A 22,788-nucleotide genomic window follows, 5' to 3' on the forward strand; every position below is an offset into this window, starting at 1 on the left:
CAAAACCTGTCTCAGAGATAACACAAAAAGCCACCCATTTCATGATGCACTAGAGGAGGTCCTGAGGCCTGGAACATTACAAACATGATATGCTCATTCAGAAAAGGGTTTCATAGTCTACCCAGTAACTACAAAACAGTCAGTTTAAACTTGATGGTTGGAAAAGATCATAAACAATAATCACTGTCAGTGGATGTAGTCTTTTTGACAAGTAATGATCGATGAGAGGAAATTAGCATTAACTTGTTTAATGCAAATTGTATCCAGCCAACTTGAAAAAAAAAGTTAAAAACGGATTGATGATTAAACTGCTGTCAAAGAAGCATTTGTAATGCTGCTACTCCATAAAGTTTGTCATCAAATTTGAAGGTCATAGAATAGAAAGGAAAAAATTATAGAGGTAGAAAAAAGAGATAATGGGAGTAAAAGATTGTTTTTCAGATGGGAGGAAATGCCCAGTAAAATTCCCCAGAGGCCAAAAGAAGGACAGCTACTTTTCTTAGTATAATTAGTGACTGGATGTACGGGGCACAATTTTCAAATTCATAGATGTCATGAAACTTACAAGTGTAATGAACTGTGCGAATAATAGTAAAAGATTTCAAGGAAATATGTAGATCTGATGGAACAGATCATTAGGTAGCAGATCTAATTTTAATGCAGAGGAACATAAAGCATTACATGTTAGTGGGATGAAGAAGAAGCAGCAATGTAAAGAAAGGCATGATTCTTAACAAAGTATAAAAACAGACAGGTTGGAGTATTACCGGCATAGTTTGTTGAAAATAGTTTAAATAATATATAGGATGTAGAGCTTTATAAATCCATGCATAGAAAACAAAAGCAAGGCAGTCATGATGTAGTTTTATAAAATACTTGCTTGGATACAACTGGAGTATTCTGTGCAGTATGCTTGCTACATTTTAGAAATACTTCAAAAACTTTAAAGAGATTTACAAACATGATTCCAGGCTTTACTTACAGCCAGCAAATTTCATCATCATCATCATCAGTTCCCAAGCCCAGTTTGAGCTTTGACTGCCATGGCCCACAACCTCCTGTTTCGGGTCAAGTGGATCAATTCATTGGTATTCATTTCCAGTTCTCTGGCTGCTGTCTCCATCATTATTTGTCTTTGTCTTCCTCTTGCTTTCTTCCCTTCAATCTTTCCCATAATTACGGTGCATTCTAATTCCTCTTTCCTAATCACATGTCCAATGAAGTTACGTTGCCTTTTCATGATCTCATACATTATTTCTCTTTTTGTGTTTGCTCTGTTCATGACATCCTTGTTAGATATTCGTTTCGTCCATGATATTCTTTGCATCCTCCTCAAAAAAACATCTATGCAGCTATAATTCGTTTCCTCATGTTACTAGATATTGTCCAACATTCTGAGCCATATACCATAACTGGATAAACATAACATTTCAGTACTCTGAGGTGGGTTGTCATGCCTAGTTTAGTATTGGTCAGTATACTCTTCATTCTCATAAAGGTGTCTTTTGCCATCCCTATTCTTCTTTTGATGTTCATGTCGCACCTGCCATCTGATGTCACCCAGCTTCCTAAGTAGCAAAAGTTCTGTACTTGTTTTATGTCTTCCCCATTTATTCTCAGCCTGCAGATAGGATTCTCCTTCTTCTTGGATATCACCATACATTCTGTCTTTTTGCAATTGATAGATAGACCCATTTTTGCACTTTCTTCAACACCTATATCAATTAAGTTTTGTAGTTCTTCCTCCGTACTTGCAATTAACACAGTGTCGTCTGCATATGTGAAATTATTGATGTTTTCACCACCAAGTTTGATTCCCAAGATGTCTCTTATTTTTTGTAATATTGTTTCACTGTACACATTAAGTAAATCAGGGGAGGAAACACACCCTTGTCTCATGCCTCTCTTGATTTTCGTAAACTGACTCACTTCTCCATCTATTCTTACAGCGGCAGTTTGTTCCCAGTACAGATTTCTGATTATGCGGAGGTCTTTCAAATCTAGATCTAGAGTTTTCTGTAATATTTCAAATAACTTACTGTGCTTCACTTTATCAAGTGCCTTTGTGTAGTCAATAAAACAAACAAATCTTTTTGCACTTGAATAGCTCGTTCTGATAGTATCCTTAACATCAATATTGTGTTTCTTGTACCTTTGTCTTTCACAAAACCACATTGTTGTTTGCCTATTTCAGTTTGTATCTTACTTTTAGCTCTTGCCATCAAAATTCTTAGACATATCTTCGTGATATGACTCATTAAACTTATGGTCCTATGTAATTCACATTCTATTGCTCCAGTTTTCTTAGGAAGAGTTTACAGACATGATTCCAGGCTTTACTCAACTGTACATAGATAGATTGGAGCCAGCAAGTTTACAGACATGATTCCAGGCTTTACTGAACTGTACATAGATAGATTGGAGCCGGCAAGTTTACAGACATGATTCCAGGCTTTACTTACTGTACATAGATTGGAGCCGGCAAGTTTACAGACATGATTCCAGGCTTTACTTACTGTACATAGATAAATTGGAGCCGGCCAGTTTCCTCTTCTTGGGACAGCAGAGGTTGTGAGAAGATCTTATGGAGCGGAATTTAAAATTATGAAGAATTTAAGTGGAAAGGCACTGTTCTCCTTGGCAGAGTGAAGAATATTTGGAGGATGTAGATTCAAGGCGATTAGTAAGAGAACCAAAAATGACATGAGGAAAATTTTACATAGTGGGTGGTTTGAGACTGGACCACACTGGAGCATAATTGGTGAAGATTTAATTGTATTGTTCAAAAGTTAGCTGGAACTATAATCTGAAAGGAATAATTTTCAGAGCCATGTTGAGAAAGCAGGGAGTAGTAATAGTTACATTGAACAAGCATTAAATGTGTATTGATTTGACTGACCAAATGCTTCCTTTTCATACCGTTGCTATTCCATGATTTTATGGTAGGATTAAACTGGTGTCATAAATTTATGCTTCATGAATCTATCTCTTAAAAGCTCATTATTGAAATGCTTCATGTTTTGGCTTCAAAGGATATAATGCTGGAAATATTGTTCTAAACAGTTACTGGCAGCTGATGAGGAATGTGAAAACGTCACCCTTGCAAGGCTTTCTGTTCAAGCTAATTGTAATACACAGATAGGAAAGGGCTGGGAATCCTTACATAAACAAAATAATTGTTAGTCGAAGGAAAATATCCTTCATTAGATACAATTTAAGACAAAAGTCTTGGGTGTGTGTGAGTAGCCATGTATCTTTCAAATATATTGTTAACTTGAAATTGATGTCACTAGCTGCGTCCTTTTAATGGTAATATGCCATAAACCTGGTCAAATGTGAAATAAAAATGGAAAATACAAGAGACAATATCTGTGAAGGAAAGAAGGTGAACTGCTCCATCAAATTAGAATCAGAGAGTAAAAGTAATTTCACATTGCCTTAAGGCTGAAATAGTTCAGCATATTTGCTAACTGAAAGCATGGCAGTCTGTTACTCTGGAACTGAATGATCAATTGTGGAAAAAGAAGTAGCAAATAATGTAATCCTAAATAATGCTGAGTGCTCAGGGAATTCTAGAATTATCATATTATTGTTGTAAGCCTCTGATTTTCAAATATGATATTATGGCCAGAAAAACACACAATGAAATGAAGGAATGCAGATGAATGCAATCACAGCAGATACAGGTCATACATATTATTGATTGAACATCATCCTTTGGTGGAATCAAATTGAACCAAGTTGTTAAACATGCTCCTAAGGTAGACAGGCACTTGAATTTCAAAGCAATGGTTTAGACTTGTGACATCCAAAAGACAAAGATCATTAAATTATTCAGTCTGGCTTTCCACCATTTAAATTTCCATAAGCACTCCCAGCCTGGCTAATGAAATGGTGAGAATTCTCTTATTGTTATCTAAAAGAAGCAAGTGGTTTTATGTAGCTCAGTTCTAAATATTTGTATTTCTTTGCCAGCCGTGAGCTTTTGAGCAGTGTTCTCTGGCACCACATTCTGAGTGAGACATCTCCCACACGTTTATAAAATCCAACTTTGACATCCATACAGTGAAAAACATTGTTTCCAATATAATTTCAATTATTATGATAACAGGTTCATTACTCATTATCTTGATGAAGCCTAATAATGTGTTGTTCAATCGCTTCTAGTCTCCGTGATATCAAAGACTCTCTGTTCTTTTTGCTCCCTTTTCCCCTTCCCCCATCTTCCATTCACACCACATGGCCTGCCCACACACTATCGCCATCTTTCTCTTTAACCAACTCTTCGGATTATTCAAAGCATGGGGCCTGTATCTCTTTTCTAAAATGCTGTCTGACTAGCAGAGGATTTTCCACTTTTACATCTCTATATTTTCTTGCACCCTGGGTCAATGTTGGGACCTGTTCTTCTCGCATTATATGTCAATGGTTTGAATTATAGAATTGATGGGTTTGTGGTCAAGTTTGCAGAATGATACAAAGATTGGTGGAGGGACAGGTAGTGTTGAAGAAGCAGGGAGTCTGCCGAAGGACTTGGACAGATTAGGAGAATGAGCAAATAAGTGGTTTATGGAATATAATGATTAAAGTGTATGGTCATGTACTTTGGTAGAAGGAATAAATGTCTAGACTATTTTCTAAATGAGGAGCAAGTTGAGAAATCAGAGGTGCAAAGGGACTTGGAACTCCTCATGCAGGGTTCCCTGAATGTTAGCTTGCAGGTTGAGTTGGTGGTAAGGAAGGAAAATCCAATATTAGCATTCATTTTGAGAGGATGAGAATATAAAAGCCAGGATGTAACGTTAAGGTTTTATAGAGCATTGTTCAGACTGCACTTGGGGAATTGTGAGCAGTATGTGGCCCTTAGAAAAGATGTCCTGGTATTCAAGAAGTTCTCAAGAACGATCAGGAATGAAAGGGATAATGTATGAGGTAAGTTGCTTGGCTCTGGGCTAGTACTCACTGGAGTTCAAAACAATGAGAGAGAATCTCATTGAAACCTATCAAGTATTGAAAGACCTAGATCAAGTGGTTGTGGAGAGGATATTTTCAATAGTTGGGGACAAGGGGGCACAGACTCAGAATAGAAGGATGACTCTCCAGAATAGAGATGAGGAGGAATTTCTTTAGCCGAAAGCTAGTGAATCTGTGGAAATCATTACCACAAATGGCTGTGGAAGCTGTCATTTGGTATATTTAAAGCAGAATCTGATAGTAAAGGTGTCAAAGGTAACGGGGAGAAGGCAGGAGAATGTGATGGAGAGGGATAATAAATCAGCCATATTGAAATGTCAGAGTAGCTTCAATGAGCAGAATTGCCTAATTCTGCTCCTATTTCCTATGATTTAATGATCTTATGGATTATAAAACGTTCTATTTTATCCACATATTTTCAATACACTGGATTATTATAGTGATTCAAATGACATAGTCATGAGCCAATGAAACTTAGCTAGGAAGGCAAACAGAATGTCTTTATTGATAAAAGGCTTAGAGTGAAAGAGTAGAGACATCTAGCTGCAAGACCACATCCAAAACATGACTGTATATATGTGTTTGTTCTCTTTACTTAAGGAAGGTTAAACTAGTAATGGAAGTCTGCCACTTAGGACAGAGATAAGAAGTAATTTCTTCACCCAGAAAATGTTGAATTTTCAGAACCCCTGACCTAAAGGGGCAATGGGGGCTTAGTCGCAGAGTGTATTCCAAAGCGAACAAGTAGATTTTGGATATTAAGGGAGACAAGGGTTAGGGGGTTAATGGCAAGCACTTATACCTGAGGTACAAGGATCAACTTTAATTCTGTTTAATGGAAAAGGAGGCATAATGATTTCAAAAGGTCATTTACTACTTATGTTTGCTGTGCACACCCAGTGGTCACTTTATTAGGTACATCTGTACACCTTGATGATGCAAATATCTAATCAGCCAATCACCATGCAACAAATCCATGTGTAAAAGCATGTAGACATGGTCAAGATATTCAGTTGTTGTTCAGAATGGGGAACAAATGTGATCTCTGTGGTTTTGACCATGGAATGATTCTTGTTGCCAGGTTTGAGCATCTCAGAAGCTGCTGATCTCCTGGGATTTTCATCTCCTTAGAATTTACACAGAACAAAAACACATCTAGTGAGTGGCATTTCTGTGGGCAACAATGTCCTTTTAATGAGAGAGGTCAGAGGAGAATGGCCAGACAGGTTCAAGCTGACAGGAAAGCGACAGTAACTCAAATAATCATGTGTTACAACAGTGGTGTGCTGAAGAGCTTCTTTGAATGCACAACACATCGAACCTTGAAATGGGCTACTACAGCAGCAGAAGACCACAGACGAACATACACTCAGTAGTAGCTGCTGAGTGTCTGTCTTTCTGATGAAAACTCATTAGTCCAAAAGGCATAATAATGATCCACTCTCTTCTTCTGCAGTTACTTTTATTTATCTGGGAGTTCAACCCGGATAAGTGTGAGGTGATTCATTTTGGTAGGTCAAATATGATGGCAGAAAATAACATTAATGATAAGACTCTTGGCAGTGTGGAGGATCAGAGGGATCTTGGGGTCCGAGTCCATAGGACACTCAAAGCTGCTGCACAGGTTGACTCTGTGGTTAAGAAGGCATATGGTGTATTGTCCTTCATCAATCATGGAATTGAGTTTAAGAGCTTAGAGTTAATGTTGCAACCATTCTCGGACCCTGGTGAGACCCCACTTGGAGTACTGTGCTCAGTTCTGGTCACCTCACTACAGGAAGGATGTGGAAACCATTGAAAGGGTGCAGAGGAGATTTACAAGGATGTTGCCTAGATTGGGAGAATAGGATGAGTGAACTCGGCCCTTTTCTCCTTGGAGTGATGGAGGATGAGAGGTGACCTGATAGAGGTGTACAAGATAATGAGAGGCATTGATCATGTGGATAGTCAGAGGCTTTTTCCCAGGGCTGAAATGGCTAGCACGAGAGGGCACAGTTTTAAGATGCTTGGAAGTAGGTACAGAGGAGATGTCGGGGTAAGATTTTTACGCAGAGAGTTGTGAGTGTGTGGAATGGGCTGCCAGCGGCGGTGGTGGAGGTAGAAATGAGAAAAAGAGAAGATAATTTCTCATTCATTTTCTGTTCAAATTTGAACTGAAAAATTAGGCTGTACAAGTGATTCTCATGCAAATCTATTGCAGAGCTGAATGGACAAGTTAAATTAATGCTGTTTTATGTTGGTCTTGTGTATGGTACTATATACTGGATGTGGGATTATTTAATTAGATCTGAGCTAAATTCTAGTTCAGTGGTGGAAATGGTGCAGTACTTCTGATATTCAGTATAAATCTGAATTGACATTTTCGTTTCTAGATGTTTTCCATCAGTCCTTTTGTGTATCCGGCAATGTGAACTTCTCTATTTTCTTTGCGGAATCTACTCTCACATTAGCCTAAAAAAATAAACTTTTCTGTGTATATAGTTAGTGTTAACAACATCCCATAAGGTTGTACCTGTACTTTCGATGTGCATTTTGGTAATTGAATTGAAGATAAGTTATTAACTCTTAGTGCAATTAGCCCAGAGAATTGAGAAAGATATCAGAACGTGGGCTGCAGCAGGAACCTTTGTTGACCTTTTGGATTTGATTGAAATAAAAGTAGCTGTTATGTTATTTCAAAAGTTTATTGATTTCTGGAGGGGTTATATAATGGCTCATATTTTGTGGTCACTACTAAAGGTACTGTGCTTCATTATGCTTGTCACTGTTCACAGACTTTATTTCTGACCTTTTTGTCTAGCAAATTCAGAAACTCAAAAACAATCATAATATGGCATTTTCTGAAAGAATCTGATTGAACCAAAGTGTGAATAGGGGCAAGGTAGTGGATTTTCCTGATTGAAGAGACACCCGCTATCTTGCCCCACAATTAAATTAAAAACATCTAAACAACCTACCACTGGAAGGTTGGAACATCTTTGGGATGCAGGAAATCATCCAGAGGAAGCAAGTGGCGTTACAGGGTAATTGTGAAAATGTCACGTAGACAGCATCAGGGTTCAGGAATGAATCAAGGTTGCCAGAGCGATATGACAGCCTTTCTCTCACTACATGACTGATTGATCTTGAACATAGGTAACACGAAATGTCGTCTCAAAGTGAAAGCAATATCTTCATGAAAAAACAATTTTTGCTACGAGTAAAATAAAAATACTTAAATTTTCAGAGCTTAGGAGCTCTGTTTTGCTTGATTTGCTCAGATCATGTCTGGCATTTGAAGCCGTTATGCGATCCTAAATCTAACCTCCAGGTGTGTCCAGTAAAGGTAGGCACTAAAGACCTGGGCTTTTTCCACTATAAGCATTAAAAGGCATTTGTCTGCTGCATAGTAAATTGACAGCATGGATCATTTCTAACTTGTTGGCAACAGTCAATTGTCGCTTGAGCTACCTGCATCCTGCACTGAAGATGCAACATAAATGGAACATGAACTGTATTTTATATAAAAATGAATCAGCTCATGTCATCAAGAGTTGTCTGAATTGTCAGTAGAATGCAGAATTTCAAAATAAGATCATTGAGATGCATAAGTAACTGCAGCATAAAAACTGGGAATTGACAACAACTGTTTATGGCAGTGCCTTCTCTTTTGGGGATATCTTGGATGACATTCAAAAAGAAGACCAAAGTGAACTTCAATCATATGTAAATAGATGTTTACATGGTTTCTTTTGTCAGAAGAAAACATTAAAATGAATTAATCGTCATGGTTATATCTAGAACGCAACTTATGTTGGCGAAAATAGTGATCACAGTTTGCATCACGTGAAGATTTGTTGCTTTGAAAGTGAATGTGGTGACAGAATGCCTGGAAGAAAATTCACCTGAGGGTTGTATATGGTTACAAATATCTGCTTTAATAATAAATTTACTTTAAACTTTCAGAAGAGTCACATCATTATGACAACTTATTTTGTAATTTAGTTGGAGATACAGTACGGAAAGGGTCCTCTGCAGCTCACAAAGCCGTGCTGCCTACCAGTAACCCACTGATTTAACCTTCACCTAATCACAGGAGTGTGGGCACGTGGCCAAGTGGTTTAGCCATTGGACTAGCTACAGTACCTGAAGGTCGTGAGTTTGAGCCCCACCCGAGGGAACGTGTTGTGTCCTTGAGCAAGGCACTTAATCACGCATTGCTCTGTGACGACACTGTGCCAAGCTGTATGGATTATAATGCCCTTCTCTTGGACAACATCGGTGTCGTGGAGAGGGGAGACTTGCAGCATGGGCAACTGCTGGTCTTCCATACAACCTTGCCGAGGCCTGCGCCCTGGAGAGTGAAGACTTTCCAGGCACAGATCCATGGTCTAGCAAGACTAACGGATGCCGTTATAATCACAGGACAATTTAAAATGACCAGTTAACCTACTGACTGGTATATGGGAGGAAATCAGGGTATCAGCAGGAAACGCACATGAACACACGAAGGATGTACAAACTTTCTTACCGAGGACGTCGGAAATGAACTTCGAGCTCTGATGCCCCGAGCGATGATAGTGTTGTGCTGACTGCTAAGCACAACACTATCGTGCAAGAGTTCTCTCTGCAAATGCTCACCTCAGCTACCAGCATTGAGGATAGGTGTACAAAGCATCAAAGATAATTTTTTTTCAAATATTAAGCTAAATAATGGGAATTGACATAATAAGCTGCACCCAAATGTGAAGAATTGAAATATGTAGATCATTTTACATAGGTCTCAAATCTGAATATTTAACCATATACTTCTTCACAGTGTATTAAATAATCTAGAGCCACAAAACAGGAAATCACTGTGATGTATGGATCCTAAGAATTGTTTTCTTCTGAAATTAACCATGACAGGCCTTGCGGTTGATATTAAAGTCATGGCCCTTGTTGTGGACTGTACCAACATGTGAAATAAATCCAACAACATGTTTTTAATAATCATTAACACATATTGATTCACCACTTAATCTTCTGCAGTCAAAGGAATTCAAACTTAGTCTTAGCGGCACAGACTGGCTGGGCTGAGGGGCCCGTTTCTGTGCTGTGGTGCTCTGTGACTCTCTGTGATTCAGGGGTTTGTTTACCTCTAACAGGTCCTCTGGCTGCTTCCTCCACTCCAAGAAAACCAAACCAGCATGTGCAATGGATCCTTATAACTGAAACACCACATCTTAATCCTAAAACCGGTACACTTCCTCTGCTGTTGTAATTTTTTCAGAAGTAAATTTCAATGTGAATATAATTCCCTGGAGCAGGATATATGCGGCATACTTCAACCCTACACCATCTGGTTATAAACCTCTCTACTGTGGAGAAAAATATTTTATTACCTACCCAATCTATGCTTCTCTTAATTTTGTATTCTCTATAATGAGTCCAAGAAAACAATCCCAGTCCATCAAGCCTCTCTTCATAAGTGAAATGCGCCAACCCAGGTAACATCCTGGTGAATCTATTCAGAGCAATCACACCCTTGCTGCTGTGTATTGACCTGGGATGTAGAACTGTACACATTGCTCAGATTCTTTCATCTAACTTTGGTGTATGTGTCTCTCTGCTTCCATTCAAGTCATTTTAAATACAGCAAAGTGTAACTGACATGGTATCAATTAGAGTGTTTCATCACATCTGCTAATGCCGATCTCCTTCCTCCAAAACAAATTTCTATCTAAGTTCGAATTGCATATTATATTTCTGTAAAGCCTCTTATGTGGAATCTTGTTCGTTGTCTTTGGAAATACTTATAACTGAGATCTATTGATACCATCCAATCTGAAGACCACTTTAATTACAATGTAGAAATCTTCATGCATTTTCTTCAAATTTATTCTTTACAATTCTAGGCTGGTCTCCCTGGTCAGCTCATATTTATCTAACTGCTTCATCACGGTGCTTGTAAGAAATTTTAGTAGCTTTCTTACAATGGATATTATTATGTTTGTTCTTGATAAAAGACAAACCTGGCATGGGTAAAACTAATACATTTTATTTCAGCAATGGTTTCAGCCCAAAACGAAAACATGGTATGAGCTCCCCAGTGTCATTTCTGGAATCCAGGTGAACTGTTCGCATTGCACACTGGGAGCTGAAGTTCTTTATTATGTACACAAATACTAAAACATCTTCTCCCCTTTAAGAAAACAAATATAATACTCTGTCCTCATAAACCTGCAAGAAACAATAATGCTTTCCAACATAGTTATTTGCATTAACTTCATTTGTAATGACCAAATACATTGCCTTATTCACTCAGTACTTTTCAATCAGTCTCTGAGGTGGTTCAGTGGTCCTTTTTGGTCTGCTATTTGTCTCCACAGATGCCTTACTTTCATTTGCTGCGTTAACATTACTGTCTTTTTTTAGAACTCTGATCAACATATTAGTTTCTTTCACATCTTTCTGCCAAGATCCTACCTGTTTGTTCTTTTTCTTGCTGTGTGACCATAATTTGCTCCACATGCCTCATAATGGAGCCCAAGACTGCATCCATGTGATCAATGAATCTTTGCACACGTCCCAACTGATTCTGCCTCAATTCACAGAGCTCCTTCTGTTGGCTGCTTATCATAGATAGCAAGTCCTCCTGTTGGTCTGTACTGAACAGTTCCTGTTGTTCTGACCTATGCAGAATGTGTGGTCTTTCCATCTTCTTATTTATTTTTCCTCTTAAACTTCAGTGAGGATCATGGAGATATTTTCAATTCCATTCTTTAACCGGAAGTCGATGAGAGACAGATTTTGAGCTGCAGTTGTATGATGTGGGAGCAGGACTGGTGACTTCTTCATCATGATCACTCTGTTTAGCACTGGCATCCTGACTGTCATGCTAGTGTAGCTGGTACAGATGTCTATGGAAAGTGGAGTTCTTGTGCTTCTCTTGCATAACCTTTCTGGAGTCTCATGGATGCTGTTACAAGTTTCTCAAGTTACATCTGGTAAACATCCAAGCCCCTCAAGTACCTTTCCATGACTGTTGTGTGGTCCTCTTTGGTCTGTGAAGCCAGTAAGAAAATTATTTCCACCAGATTGAGCTTTTAACATGCACTCAGAACTAATGTTGGCAGTACTTTCTTGTCTTCAATCAGTATCTGTGCTTGAAGATCAGTATACAGCCCCCTTTTACTGGAATGTTCTCGCCAGTATAGCCTGTCACTTTTAACTTAACTGAGTAAATCATATTCTTTACTTAGAGAGTCTTGTAACCACTGATGGACAACAGATTCACCCGAGGCTAGTGACAAGCTTGCATGGAATTACTGTTTCATTCACACTGACTGAAACAATCTATTCTGTTTTACCGCCACCAGCAGCCTATAGAGAATCCACAAAGGTATCCTCTATTTCCCCAGTAATAGTGTGAATCTTCCTCTTGGTAGCCCAGCTTTGTAGCACTTTGTAAAATGATTCTTTTTCCCATAGTTATTGCAGGACTTATCATTAGCAGGACACATCTTTGGAATGTGCCTACTCCCACATTTACTGCATTTTCTATTTGCGTCTACCTCTTCACTCTGCTGTGGTGTTTGGAAATGCCTTGTGCTCTGTCCCTCTGTTTTCTCAACATGCCCTATTGTGTCTGCCCTGTGTACTAGTTAGCTTGTAAACATGTGGTCTCTGCTGTCTTACACATATCCACAGCCTTTTCCACCGATAAGTCTTTTTCTCAGAGCAATCTTTCTGTCAGCACACTATTTGAAGTTCCGCAGACTATCTTCTCTCTAATTAGTCAGTCTCTCAAATCTCCAAACTTACAGGACTTATTCAGTGTGTGAAACTCGGCTAAGTGTTGGTCAAAGTTAACCACTTGTTTCTGGTCAAAGAAAAAGAGTTTGTATCTTTCAAACTTGTTGTTTTTACTTGGCACAAAATACTCCTCAAATTTTGTCATGCAAGTGTCCAATGTTAAAGCTGTCTCACCAATTTGGAAGCTGTTGTAGATGTCCAAAGCATCTTTGCCAATTGCATGTGGAAAGATAGATGCTTCCAAATGTCCATTAGCCCCTCCAGCTCTGTGTGCTGCTAAATGTATATTAAATGCAGTTTGAAGTATTTTCAGTTATCAATTAAATTACTGGTAAACTGTAACAGTGTAGCAGAAGTTAGGTTATCCATTTCAGACTCTCACCTGAATTTCTTGGTTAATTTGGGAGTAATGTGCTTTGTCGCCTCGCAGGCCAGCTGCTCCATCACTAGTGTTTCTTTCTTAGTCACTTGCAGTATTCATTTAGACATCAAGCCGACTTCTGACACCGTGTTATGTTTGTTCTTGATAAAAGACAAACCTAGCATGGGTAAAACTAACACAATTTATTTGGGACACTCCAGCAATGGCTTCAGCCCAACACAAGCACGTGCAACCAGCATCCCAAAGTCACTTCCGGTGCCGGGTAAACAGCCCACGTAGCCCATTGGGAACTGCAATTCTTTATTGTGTATACACAAAATAACACAGATATTAGACTACTAAGCAAATAATTTCATTGTTTGTTTCATTTACCTGAGTAAAATAGTAATATTGGTAATGTTAATTGTGCAACAAACTGATTGTTATTTTAGAAACACAAAAACATACAGCACATTACAGGCCCTTCGGTCCACAATGTTGTGCTGACCATGTAACCTACTCTAGAACTGCCTAGAATTTCCCTACCACATAACTCTCTATTTTTCTAAGCTCCATATACCTACCTAAGAGTCTCTGAAAAGACCCTATTGTATCCGTCTCTACCACCATCGCTGGCAGTGCATTCATCATACCCACCACTCTCTGTGTGGAAAAACTTACCTCTGACATCCCTCTTGTATCTACTTCCAAGTATCTTAAAACTATGCCCCCTCATGTTAGTCATTTCGGCCCTGAGAAAAAGCCTCTGGCTATCTACATGATCAATGCCTCTCATCATCTTTGCCTAACAGAAGTTGAACGTAATTTTCTGAAAGACTCCTGCAAATATATCTGTATATATAGCACCTATTTTGCCTATACTGTGGAACATACTGTTATTTTTCCAATTGTGTAAGTATGTGCATTTGCAAATGTTCATTTTTTTTGTCAAATTTGCATATACAACTCTGATATTTGTCTTTTCCAGGTAGGCATGAAATACAGAAAAAAGCATGGTAGCTGTTGAAAGAAAAGACATCAACTCCACCCTAGCACAAAAAAAAGAATAGTAAACAAAACTCACAAACCCCAAACCCCTCTCTTTTAAAAAAAGTGACAATAACATCAAATCCCCAAGCCCCTCGTTTGCCAAAAAAAACAGCGACCCTAACCCTTCTCGCAAACAAACAGTGATAATAACATCAAACCCCAACCCTCTTCCTTGCCCACAATAAACTAACAGATCCCCCACACAAAAGAACACCAACAAGAACATCAGACCCTAAATCCAAAACAGCTGCCTCTCACGAAAAGTAACTTATCGCCCACCTACCAATTCGCAACAAGAAAGAAAACACTGAAAACTGAAGGAGACCAATATAAAATACAGTCAAGTAATCACATAAGAGATTTGTTATTCGTTGTTAAACAGTTAAAGTAGCCAAAGATGTCTCATTACCTTGCATTTAGAGTTAAAAAGCAATCTAATCATTGATGTGAATGAGTTATTCCCCACTATTCTGGATTGATTGAGTTGATTTCAAAAAATTGAACGAAGATCTACTAGTATATTTCTCTGTCAGTAAATGCATGTAGATTTATTCATTATACATGTACCTATGACATTTAAAGGGCACGGTTGCACATTGACAAAGCCAATAAATGAACTATAAAGTACTTACAGATAGCAGTAAGAAAAATCTTTAAAATTTGTACAGACAAGAGTAAGGGATCTTGATCTTCCCCTTCCAGGGCAAACAATTCATCTATTGAGGCATTCACATGAATTAGAGGCAAAGAAGGCCATTCATCTCTTCGGATCTATTGCACAATTTAATAAGATTATTGGTGATGTGACTACAAGCTCAACTCCACATTCCCATCCACTCACGGTGACCTTTCTCCCATTGCCTGTCAAGTGACTATCTTCATCTGTCTTAAAAATATTCAAAGAATCGACTTCTGCTACCCTTTTAGGAAGAGAGTTGCAAAACCTCACAAACTTCGATGAGAAAAATATTCCAGCTCATCCCTGTTTTATTATTTTTAATTAGTAGTGCCTAGTTTTAGACTGCATCAGAAGAGTAAATGTTCTCTCTGCAACTATCTGGTCAAGACCCTGAATGTTTCATTCAAGATCATCTCGCTCTTCAAAATTCCTGCCAATACAGGGCGGCCTTTATAATCTTTTATATTAAGAAAACCTTGCTATCATGGAGGATGTTGAGAGATGATCTTATGGATGTTTATAAAATTATGAGGGACGTAGACAGGGTATATAGAATCTTACTCCCTAGGCTCAGTGTTTAGAGCCAGAGGCCATAGGTTTTATGATGAGAGGGGAGAAACTTAAAGGAGATCTGAGGGATAAGCTTTTCATGCAGGATGTGATGAATATCTGAAACAAACTGCCAGAGGAGGCGGTATCGGCAAATATAACAAGAATATTTAAAAGGTGTTTGGACAATTATTTGGGTACAAAAGGTTTATGTCCTAAACGTGGGCAAGTAGGATTTGTGTAGATAGGTATCATAGCATGTGTGAATAAGGTGAGGTGAAAGGGCCTGCTTGTGTCTTGTGCAAATCTATGATTCTAGTTGACCTATTTCAGGTATTAAACCTGTAAGCCTTCCAATGCCTTAACATCCTTCCTTAGCCAAGGATGTAGTACTGTTCACAGAACTTGAGAAGTGGTCTCATATTCAAAAATAAGCTCCTGATTATTTCCAGCCTTTTCTGTTTGTATTTCAGATTTCTATCATATGTTTTATTTACCCTTTTTTTAAAGAAAGGAAAATTTGAACAGGATAACACATAGGCCCAAGATATTCATGCCTCAGAGGAATAACAGTGTGTTACAAAGCTGAATTTCTGATAGTTTACTTTGAGATCTTCATTGCTTTTGGTGAAGAGAAATTCTTCATTAAATATTTAATGAGCCTTGCATTATTTATGTGCTTCAAAATCAGGAATCGTGATTCTTCTGGATATTGGATCTCATTTCATATGATCTCCTCTCTTGTAGGTTTTATCTACACAGGCGAAGTTGTACACCGCATGTTAACAGCCACTCAGTATATTGCGCCACTGATGGCCAACTTTGACCCAAGTGTATCCAGGAATTCAACTGTAAGATACTTTGACAATGGTAATTACTGATTTTATCAAGACAATTTATATGATCACAAAGATGCATTTTTTTTGCTTTCCTAAAATATGTAAAGAAATGCATTTTCTATTTTCTAAATACAAGTCATGGCCAGAGTCCGATGATTACTATTAATATTCTATCTCAGACGTTGGTCAGGGGGCACCCCTCGGGCTAGATTGGAACAATCACTGGCAATTCCTATAAATGACTGTGCTGAATACTTGCAATCAATGATGCTGAAAATTGGCAGATCATCTCTAATGTTAATGTACAGCAGTCTTTGCTAATGCTTGTCTTTCTAAATTGCATTGCTGAGATTTCTGGAATTCATCAGGGCACAGTTGCTAATAAATCTACATCAGAGGCTATTCGCTATCATGGGTGACCCTTGGGCTATAAAGGTTTAATCCTACTTTTGTGTTATTGTCAATTGTGTCAATCTACAATCCTCTGATTGTAGGCAGCACATATTAGCCTACATCTAGTTCTGTGTCATTATGGGTTGAATAGTAGAAGGTATAGTTGCCAGCTAATAAACCTTCCTAGTAATACTTGAATTAAACCATCTTTGCCCATACCTGTCATTAGCATCACAAGGTGACCATTGACCAGAAACATAATGGGACCAGACAAATCAACAGCACAGCTTCAGGAGCAGGACAGAAGCTGGATGTGCTGACAATTTTAACAGATTAAAGTCTTTCAGCCATGTAAGAGTATGAGGCACTCTATTTCACAACCAACAATGCACATCAGTTTAAGATTCAAGAATCTCCAGGGTAAAAGAGTTTGTGATTGAAGCAAAGCTGTGTCATCATTTAAGAAAAGGTCGAATAACTGGTTCAAATAAAGGATACAGTAGCTATCATTACTGCTCATTTGGAGGATACACACAAGCACTAGTGATTTGAATTGAAAAATATTGTGTTCGTGTTGTAGTGTATAAGCAAGTGTTTCCACTGTCACCACACCAAACTGCACAGTGCTCTGCTATCAATCGCTTCACAGGCTTTAAATTTGGTGAAAAACAGTAAAAACCAAACAAAAATGCTGGGAACGCAAAAAAAAAACACTCACGAAAGAAATAGAAAAGCTGGAAGCAGTTCTACCATTGTCCCCGACTGCAGTCACCAGGAAAAATGATTTTTTGTTAATTAAAAAAAATCCTATTTATAAAATGTTGGGAAAATGTATGAAATAAATAGTTACCAATCTTGTTTTTCCCTGGGTAACCTGGGCTGACTGTACAACAAGCAGTATTGTTGAACAGATTTGCTTGAACGTGCTGCAAAACTAAAGGGCCTTGTTTGAACTAATGTATTGTTTTATTTGGATGTACAGGTACTGCTCTGGTAGTGCAGTGGGACAATGTTCATCTGCAGGATAACTACGATTTAGGAAGCTTCACCTTCCAGGCCACCCTACACAATGATGGACGAATTGTCTTTGGTTACAAAGAGGTAAGTGTTTCAGCTCTAGGAAATACTGAGTATTAGTATATTTGAATGACTGTTCATTTCCTGTGGATGGTATTTATTAACCTCATGAAAAATTTTCAAAGTCAGGTAAGAATATGTGAACAGCTCTTCTAATTGCAACCAGTCATTTTAAGTAAATGAATTTTGACAAATTGGGGTTACTGCGATTAGCCTTTGTTGATTTAATGGCTTGGATCTAATTTGACTCCTAGGACTGGGTGGTGCAGAAGGTGAGGGTGGGGGAGCTGCCTGAAATTTCACGTCACATTCTAGTTGTGATGAAATTACATTTAAAATGTGACCATTCTTTTGCTGTTACATTTACTGTCTGCAAAGAACATTCTGAATCTGGCAATATCTAAAGTAAGAATGACAAACAATTTATATTAATTTTTCTCAGTATTTTCAAGGAGGCAGAAGTAAAAAGAAGAGATCAGTACTGCCACTTCACTAAAATTGGCCATTATTCTTGTAAATTTTGAGATTTTATAGTTTAAGACATGCTAAATGATTTGTACAAAGTAAGCTGGCATCTCGTTGCATCTTTCCCGCCTAATGTCTTAAGGAATATAAAATTATATCTCCTAGCAGTTGTCCAAATTCAGAAAAAGATGAAAAATTCTCATCTCTTTGTTTTGCATAGAAAGAGGCTAATCAATTTCAGTACTCAACTTTTGTAACATTTTTATCAGCTGTGTTTCAATTCATTTATTTTGCTGAAATAAAGTGTTCATATTTATGAATCAATCATTTGCTGGTAAGTATAAGCTACACATGGGCGATTATGATATTGAAGATGATTTCTGGAGATGCTGTAGATCAGAATTCAAATACTTTACATATGTGCCAGAATATTACAAATGCAGTAATGTTTTCTGGAAGCAGTTGCAGCTGAATGACTAAAATAGCTTTATGATTTAGGGTGTCTTGCATCTTGCAATCAGTTCAGAAAAGATACAGCATCATTAAATTTTAACCACTTGTTGCCAATAGCAGTGAACATTGAACTACTGGCATTTATTTCATAGAATTGTAAATGTATTAGTTTTTTTCCTCCAGATACCTGTCTCTGTGACGCAGATAAACTCTGCAAATCATCCAGTCAAAGTGGGACTCTCAGATGCATTTGTGGTTGTCCACAAGATCCAGCAGATTCCTAGTACGTAAAATTATACTCATTCATTTAATAAACAATGTGTAGCGCCAGCCATAAAGAAGAGCTTTCAGACCATTCCCAGATGGAAGCTTGTTTCAAATTCATTTCGTAACATACAAGTTCAGTAGTTACAAAAAATATTACATCAATTTGGTTTGGAATGTTGTTGTTCGCTTCAATTGCTTGCATGATTGTGTTTTTTTTTCCTTTCTCTTGCACATACATTGTCAGTCTTTTTTTTCTTTAAATTGGTTCTTTCGGGTTTCTTGCATTGTGGCTACCTGTCAGCAAACATATCTCAAAGTTGTATAGTTTATACATTCTTTGATAATAAATGTACTTTGAATCTTTGAATCTAGAAGTTGAAATATAAGGTTAATTTCAGAAATATTGAATATGTAGATATGCTAGTGGGATAAAGTTTATTGTTCTACGAGTAGCTATTTTATGCAGTTATGCAGATGTACAAAAAGTGGGACACAGAGGTTAATAATGGAAATCATATATAATCAGTAATGTTAAAGAAATAAAATTCTGGTATCAGATAGCAAAGAGCCCTTTGGCCAATTATATCTGAGCTTGTTGACAATATTTTTTCTGCTGTGTTGATTGCTTTTGCATTTCTAGCTGACTGGTCAGGCAAGCTTCAGCTGATAAGTGATCAGCAGATATTGAAACAGTAGTGGTCTCAGATAGTCACAAACTACATTGAGTATACACACAGAATGGAAGATCAGCCCATGCAATGATGATTAAACTCTGACTAGTCAATGCTGTTAAATACATTTGGCCTGAACAGTTCCAGTGTCAGCTATTCTTTAAATATGATCCTGCCTGGTGGTTTCTTTTTAGAGATGTTAAATCAACCATAACCCTAGTCAATTACTGTCAAATTGAAATTAAAGTCTAGTCACCTCAGCATATTTGTAGGTTCATTGAAATGCTGAGAGAATATCAATTGCCTTACTTTTGTCTGATGGTAATGCAGCTTATAATTTCCATTGTCTTATTTTTTATTGATTTGATCTTGATCTTGTTGGGTATTCTCATGTGAGAAATTTTCCCAGAAAACATATCACCCTCAATAATGTATATAAACTGCCTATTTTAAATGGATGTTTTGCCAAGGAACCTCAAATTCTTTATGCATGTGTGAAAATTGAGCATGTGGCTATGATTGGCTGATAAGAAATTCTTAAGGATGTACAATTACATAGTAGAACAACTGTAAAATTAACTTAATTAGTAAAAGAAAATGAAAGGGGATTGATAGGAGTTTATTTACTTGACTACACTGGTTGTTTTGCTTTAGTTTTAATCTATTCAGTCATGACTGGCATTCATGGCACAACCCTAACTGTTCCCTGAACTGAATGGCCCTTTAAACTGTTTCCTGAGACAGTAATGTGTCAATCATGTTGGCACTCTAGAAGTGGCAAAGAAGCCAGATTGAGTGAAGATGGCAAATCTCCTTTGAAAATGATACTGGTGAATAAATAGCTTTTTTTAAATTGTCATTTACTGCTCAAAGCTTTCATTCCAGTTATATTAATTACCTAAAGTTAAGCTCCCCAGCTGCTATATTGGGATTCAAATTCACATCTCTGGATCAAAATCCTGACTTTAGATACCAACTTAACTACTGATGCTATCATTATTTAAATGATAGTAGTAATTTAGTACCAGGTACCAAAAATGGCAATTAGCTTTCTTCCTGAAGTATGTCCTCAGTGCATTCATTTTCAATCATATTTCTATATTAAATGGATACTTATGAAGTATTTGTTTGATATCTGTCCCTGAGTGGTGGACAGATTATGTCACTACTCATTATAGAAACTTCTTTATTATCATTCAATCTGAGAAAATAAGAACTGGAAAAGAGCATTTTGTGCCTTGATCCCATCCTTCCATTGATTAGATTATGATGGACTTCATTGCTCTTCCAGCTTCCATTACCACCCACCTCTTTTGTCTGGGACTTTGTGGATGTAGACTTAGCTCCACTCTGCTATTGGAATTTCACTAGTGGTGTTCCACAGGGTCGGTGTTGGGACCACTTCTTTTACGCTGTATATAAATAATTTAGATGATTAAATAGATGGCTTTGTTGCCAAGTTTGAAAATTATATGAGGATTGGTGAAGGGGCAGGGAGTGTTGAGGACTTAGACAGATTAGGAGAATGAGCAATAAAGTGGCAAATAAAATATAATGTTGGAAAATGCATGGTCATGTACTTTGGTAGTAGAAATATATGTGCTGACTATTTTCTAAATGAGGAGAAAATCCAAAAACCTGAGATGCAAAGGGACTTGGGAGTTCTTGTGCAGAGCACCCCAAAGGTTAACATTCAGGTTGAGTCGGTGGTGAGGAAGGCAAATGCAATGTTAGCATTCATTTCAAGAGGTCTAGAATACAAGAGCAAGGATATGATGCTGAGGCTTTATAAGGCACTGGTGCGGCCTCACCTTGAGTATTGTGTACAGTTTTGGGCCCCTCATCTTAGAAGAGATGTGCTGGCATTGGAGAGCATCCAGAGGAGGTTCACAAGGATGATTCCAGAAATAAAAGGGTTATCATACGAGGAATGTTTGATAGCCCTGGGTCTGTACTCACTGGAATTGAGAAGGATGAGGAGGGATCTCATTGAAACCTTTCAAATGTTGAAAGGACTAGACAGAGTAAATGTGGAAAGGAGAGTGGGAGAGTCTAGGACAAAAGGGCACAGCCTCAGGATAGAGGGGCGTCCATTTAAAACAGAGATGCAGAGAAATGTCTTTAGCCAGAGAGTGGTGAACTTGGAGTTTGTTGCCACATGCAGCTGTGGAGGCCAGGTTATTGGATGTATTTAAGGTAGAGATTGATAGATTCTTGATTGGACATGGCATCAAAAGTTATGGAGAGGAGGCCGATTAATGGGGTTAAGGAAGAGAAGAAAAGGATCAGCCATGATTGAATGGGGGAACAGACTCAATGGGCAAAATGGCCTAATTCTACTTAAGGTCTTTTGGAACTTAGTCCTGATTCTGAACTAATCCTTGTATTTGTTCCACTTCCTGATGCAGACTCATTATCATCTGGTATTGTGTGCTGTATGCCCGATAGTTCCATTTCACATTGTGCACTGTACTCTGCAATTCTTCACACAGATGCAGTGTTCTGTTTGCCATAGGGTACGACCACTAATGTCGTGGGCCACTCACTCTGGTCAGTTTTTACAAGTGCAACCTTTTATTCCAACCTGTCCAATTCCTACTCTGCTTGACTATTAACAGTGTACAGATCTGGACTGGACTTGCAGTAGTCCAGCTTCACATCTGATCTGTTGCAAGCATGCATATATCTTGTTACGTTAGCGTAGTCTTCTAATAATTCATTTTAATATCACAAAATATTTTGTCAATCAAGCTTGAATTGTCTCACAAAACTCACACAATGGAATAGATAGCAATGAAGTTTCACGTGCTTATTCCTATATTTTCCACTGGGTGGTTCAGTTGCCGTCATGGTTGTAAAACTTTATCTGGGAAAGTTTCCAATAGGACAGTTTTCCTACAATGCTATCTGGCTCATTTTACCTTGAGTCATTATTGTTCTATCTATGGTAGTATCAATTTCAATGTCAAGCTGTAGGTTATTAACCAACAGCTTTTCTTGAAAGTCTGTCTGCTTGCTGCTGTTACTGCTTGTAGGCCAAATATTGTAGATATTGAAAACAGACCTAGTGCTTCCATGGCGTATATGATGGTACAGAGGTTTTGTGTCATTGAATCAATTGGGCCCTTAAAAGGGCCGGCGGAAAAATAGGAAACCTAACAGTGAGGGAGGAACCCGTTGCTACCGCTTGTCTTTCCTGTATTTCCACGGCTTCTGCAAGGACCACCAGGTTCC

General features: G+C 38.0%; 1 protein-coding gene across 1 annotated transcript in view; it reads left to right on the forward strand.

Moving 5' to 3' along the window:
• The window catches only part of plxdc2b (plexin domain containing 2b), a 498,542-nt gene that overhangs the window by 315,978 nt on the left and 159,776 nt on the right, over nt 1-22,788 (forward strand). The window contains exons 5-7 of the mRNA XM_063044214.1: nt 16,137-16,259; nt 17,604-17,722; nt 18,800-18,899. Coding sequence (XP_062900284.1) covers nt 16,137-16,259; nt 17,604-17,722; nt 18,800-18,899 — 342 coding nt within the window. The remainder of the gene's footprint in view (nt 1-16,136; nt 16,260-17,603; nt 17,723-18,799; nt 18,900-22,788) is intronic.

Source organism: Mobula hypostoma, chromosome 3, assembly GCF_963921235.1.
Source record: "Mobula hypostoma chromosome 3, sMobHyp1.1, whole genome shotgun sequence".
NCBI lineage: Eukaryota > Metazoa > Chordata > Chondrichthyes > Myliobatiformes > Myliobatidae > Mobula > Mobula hypostoma.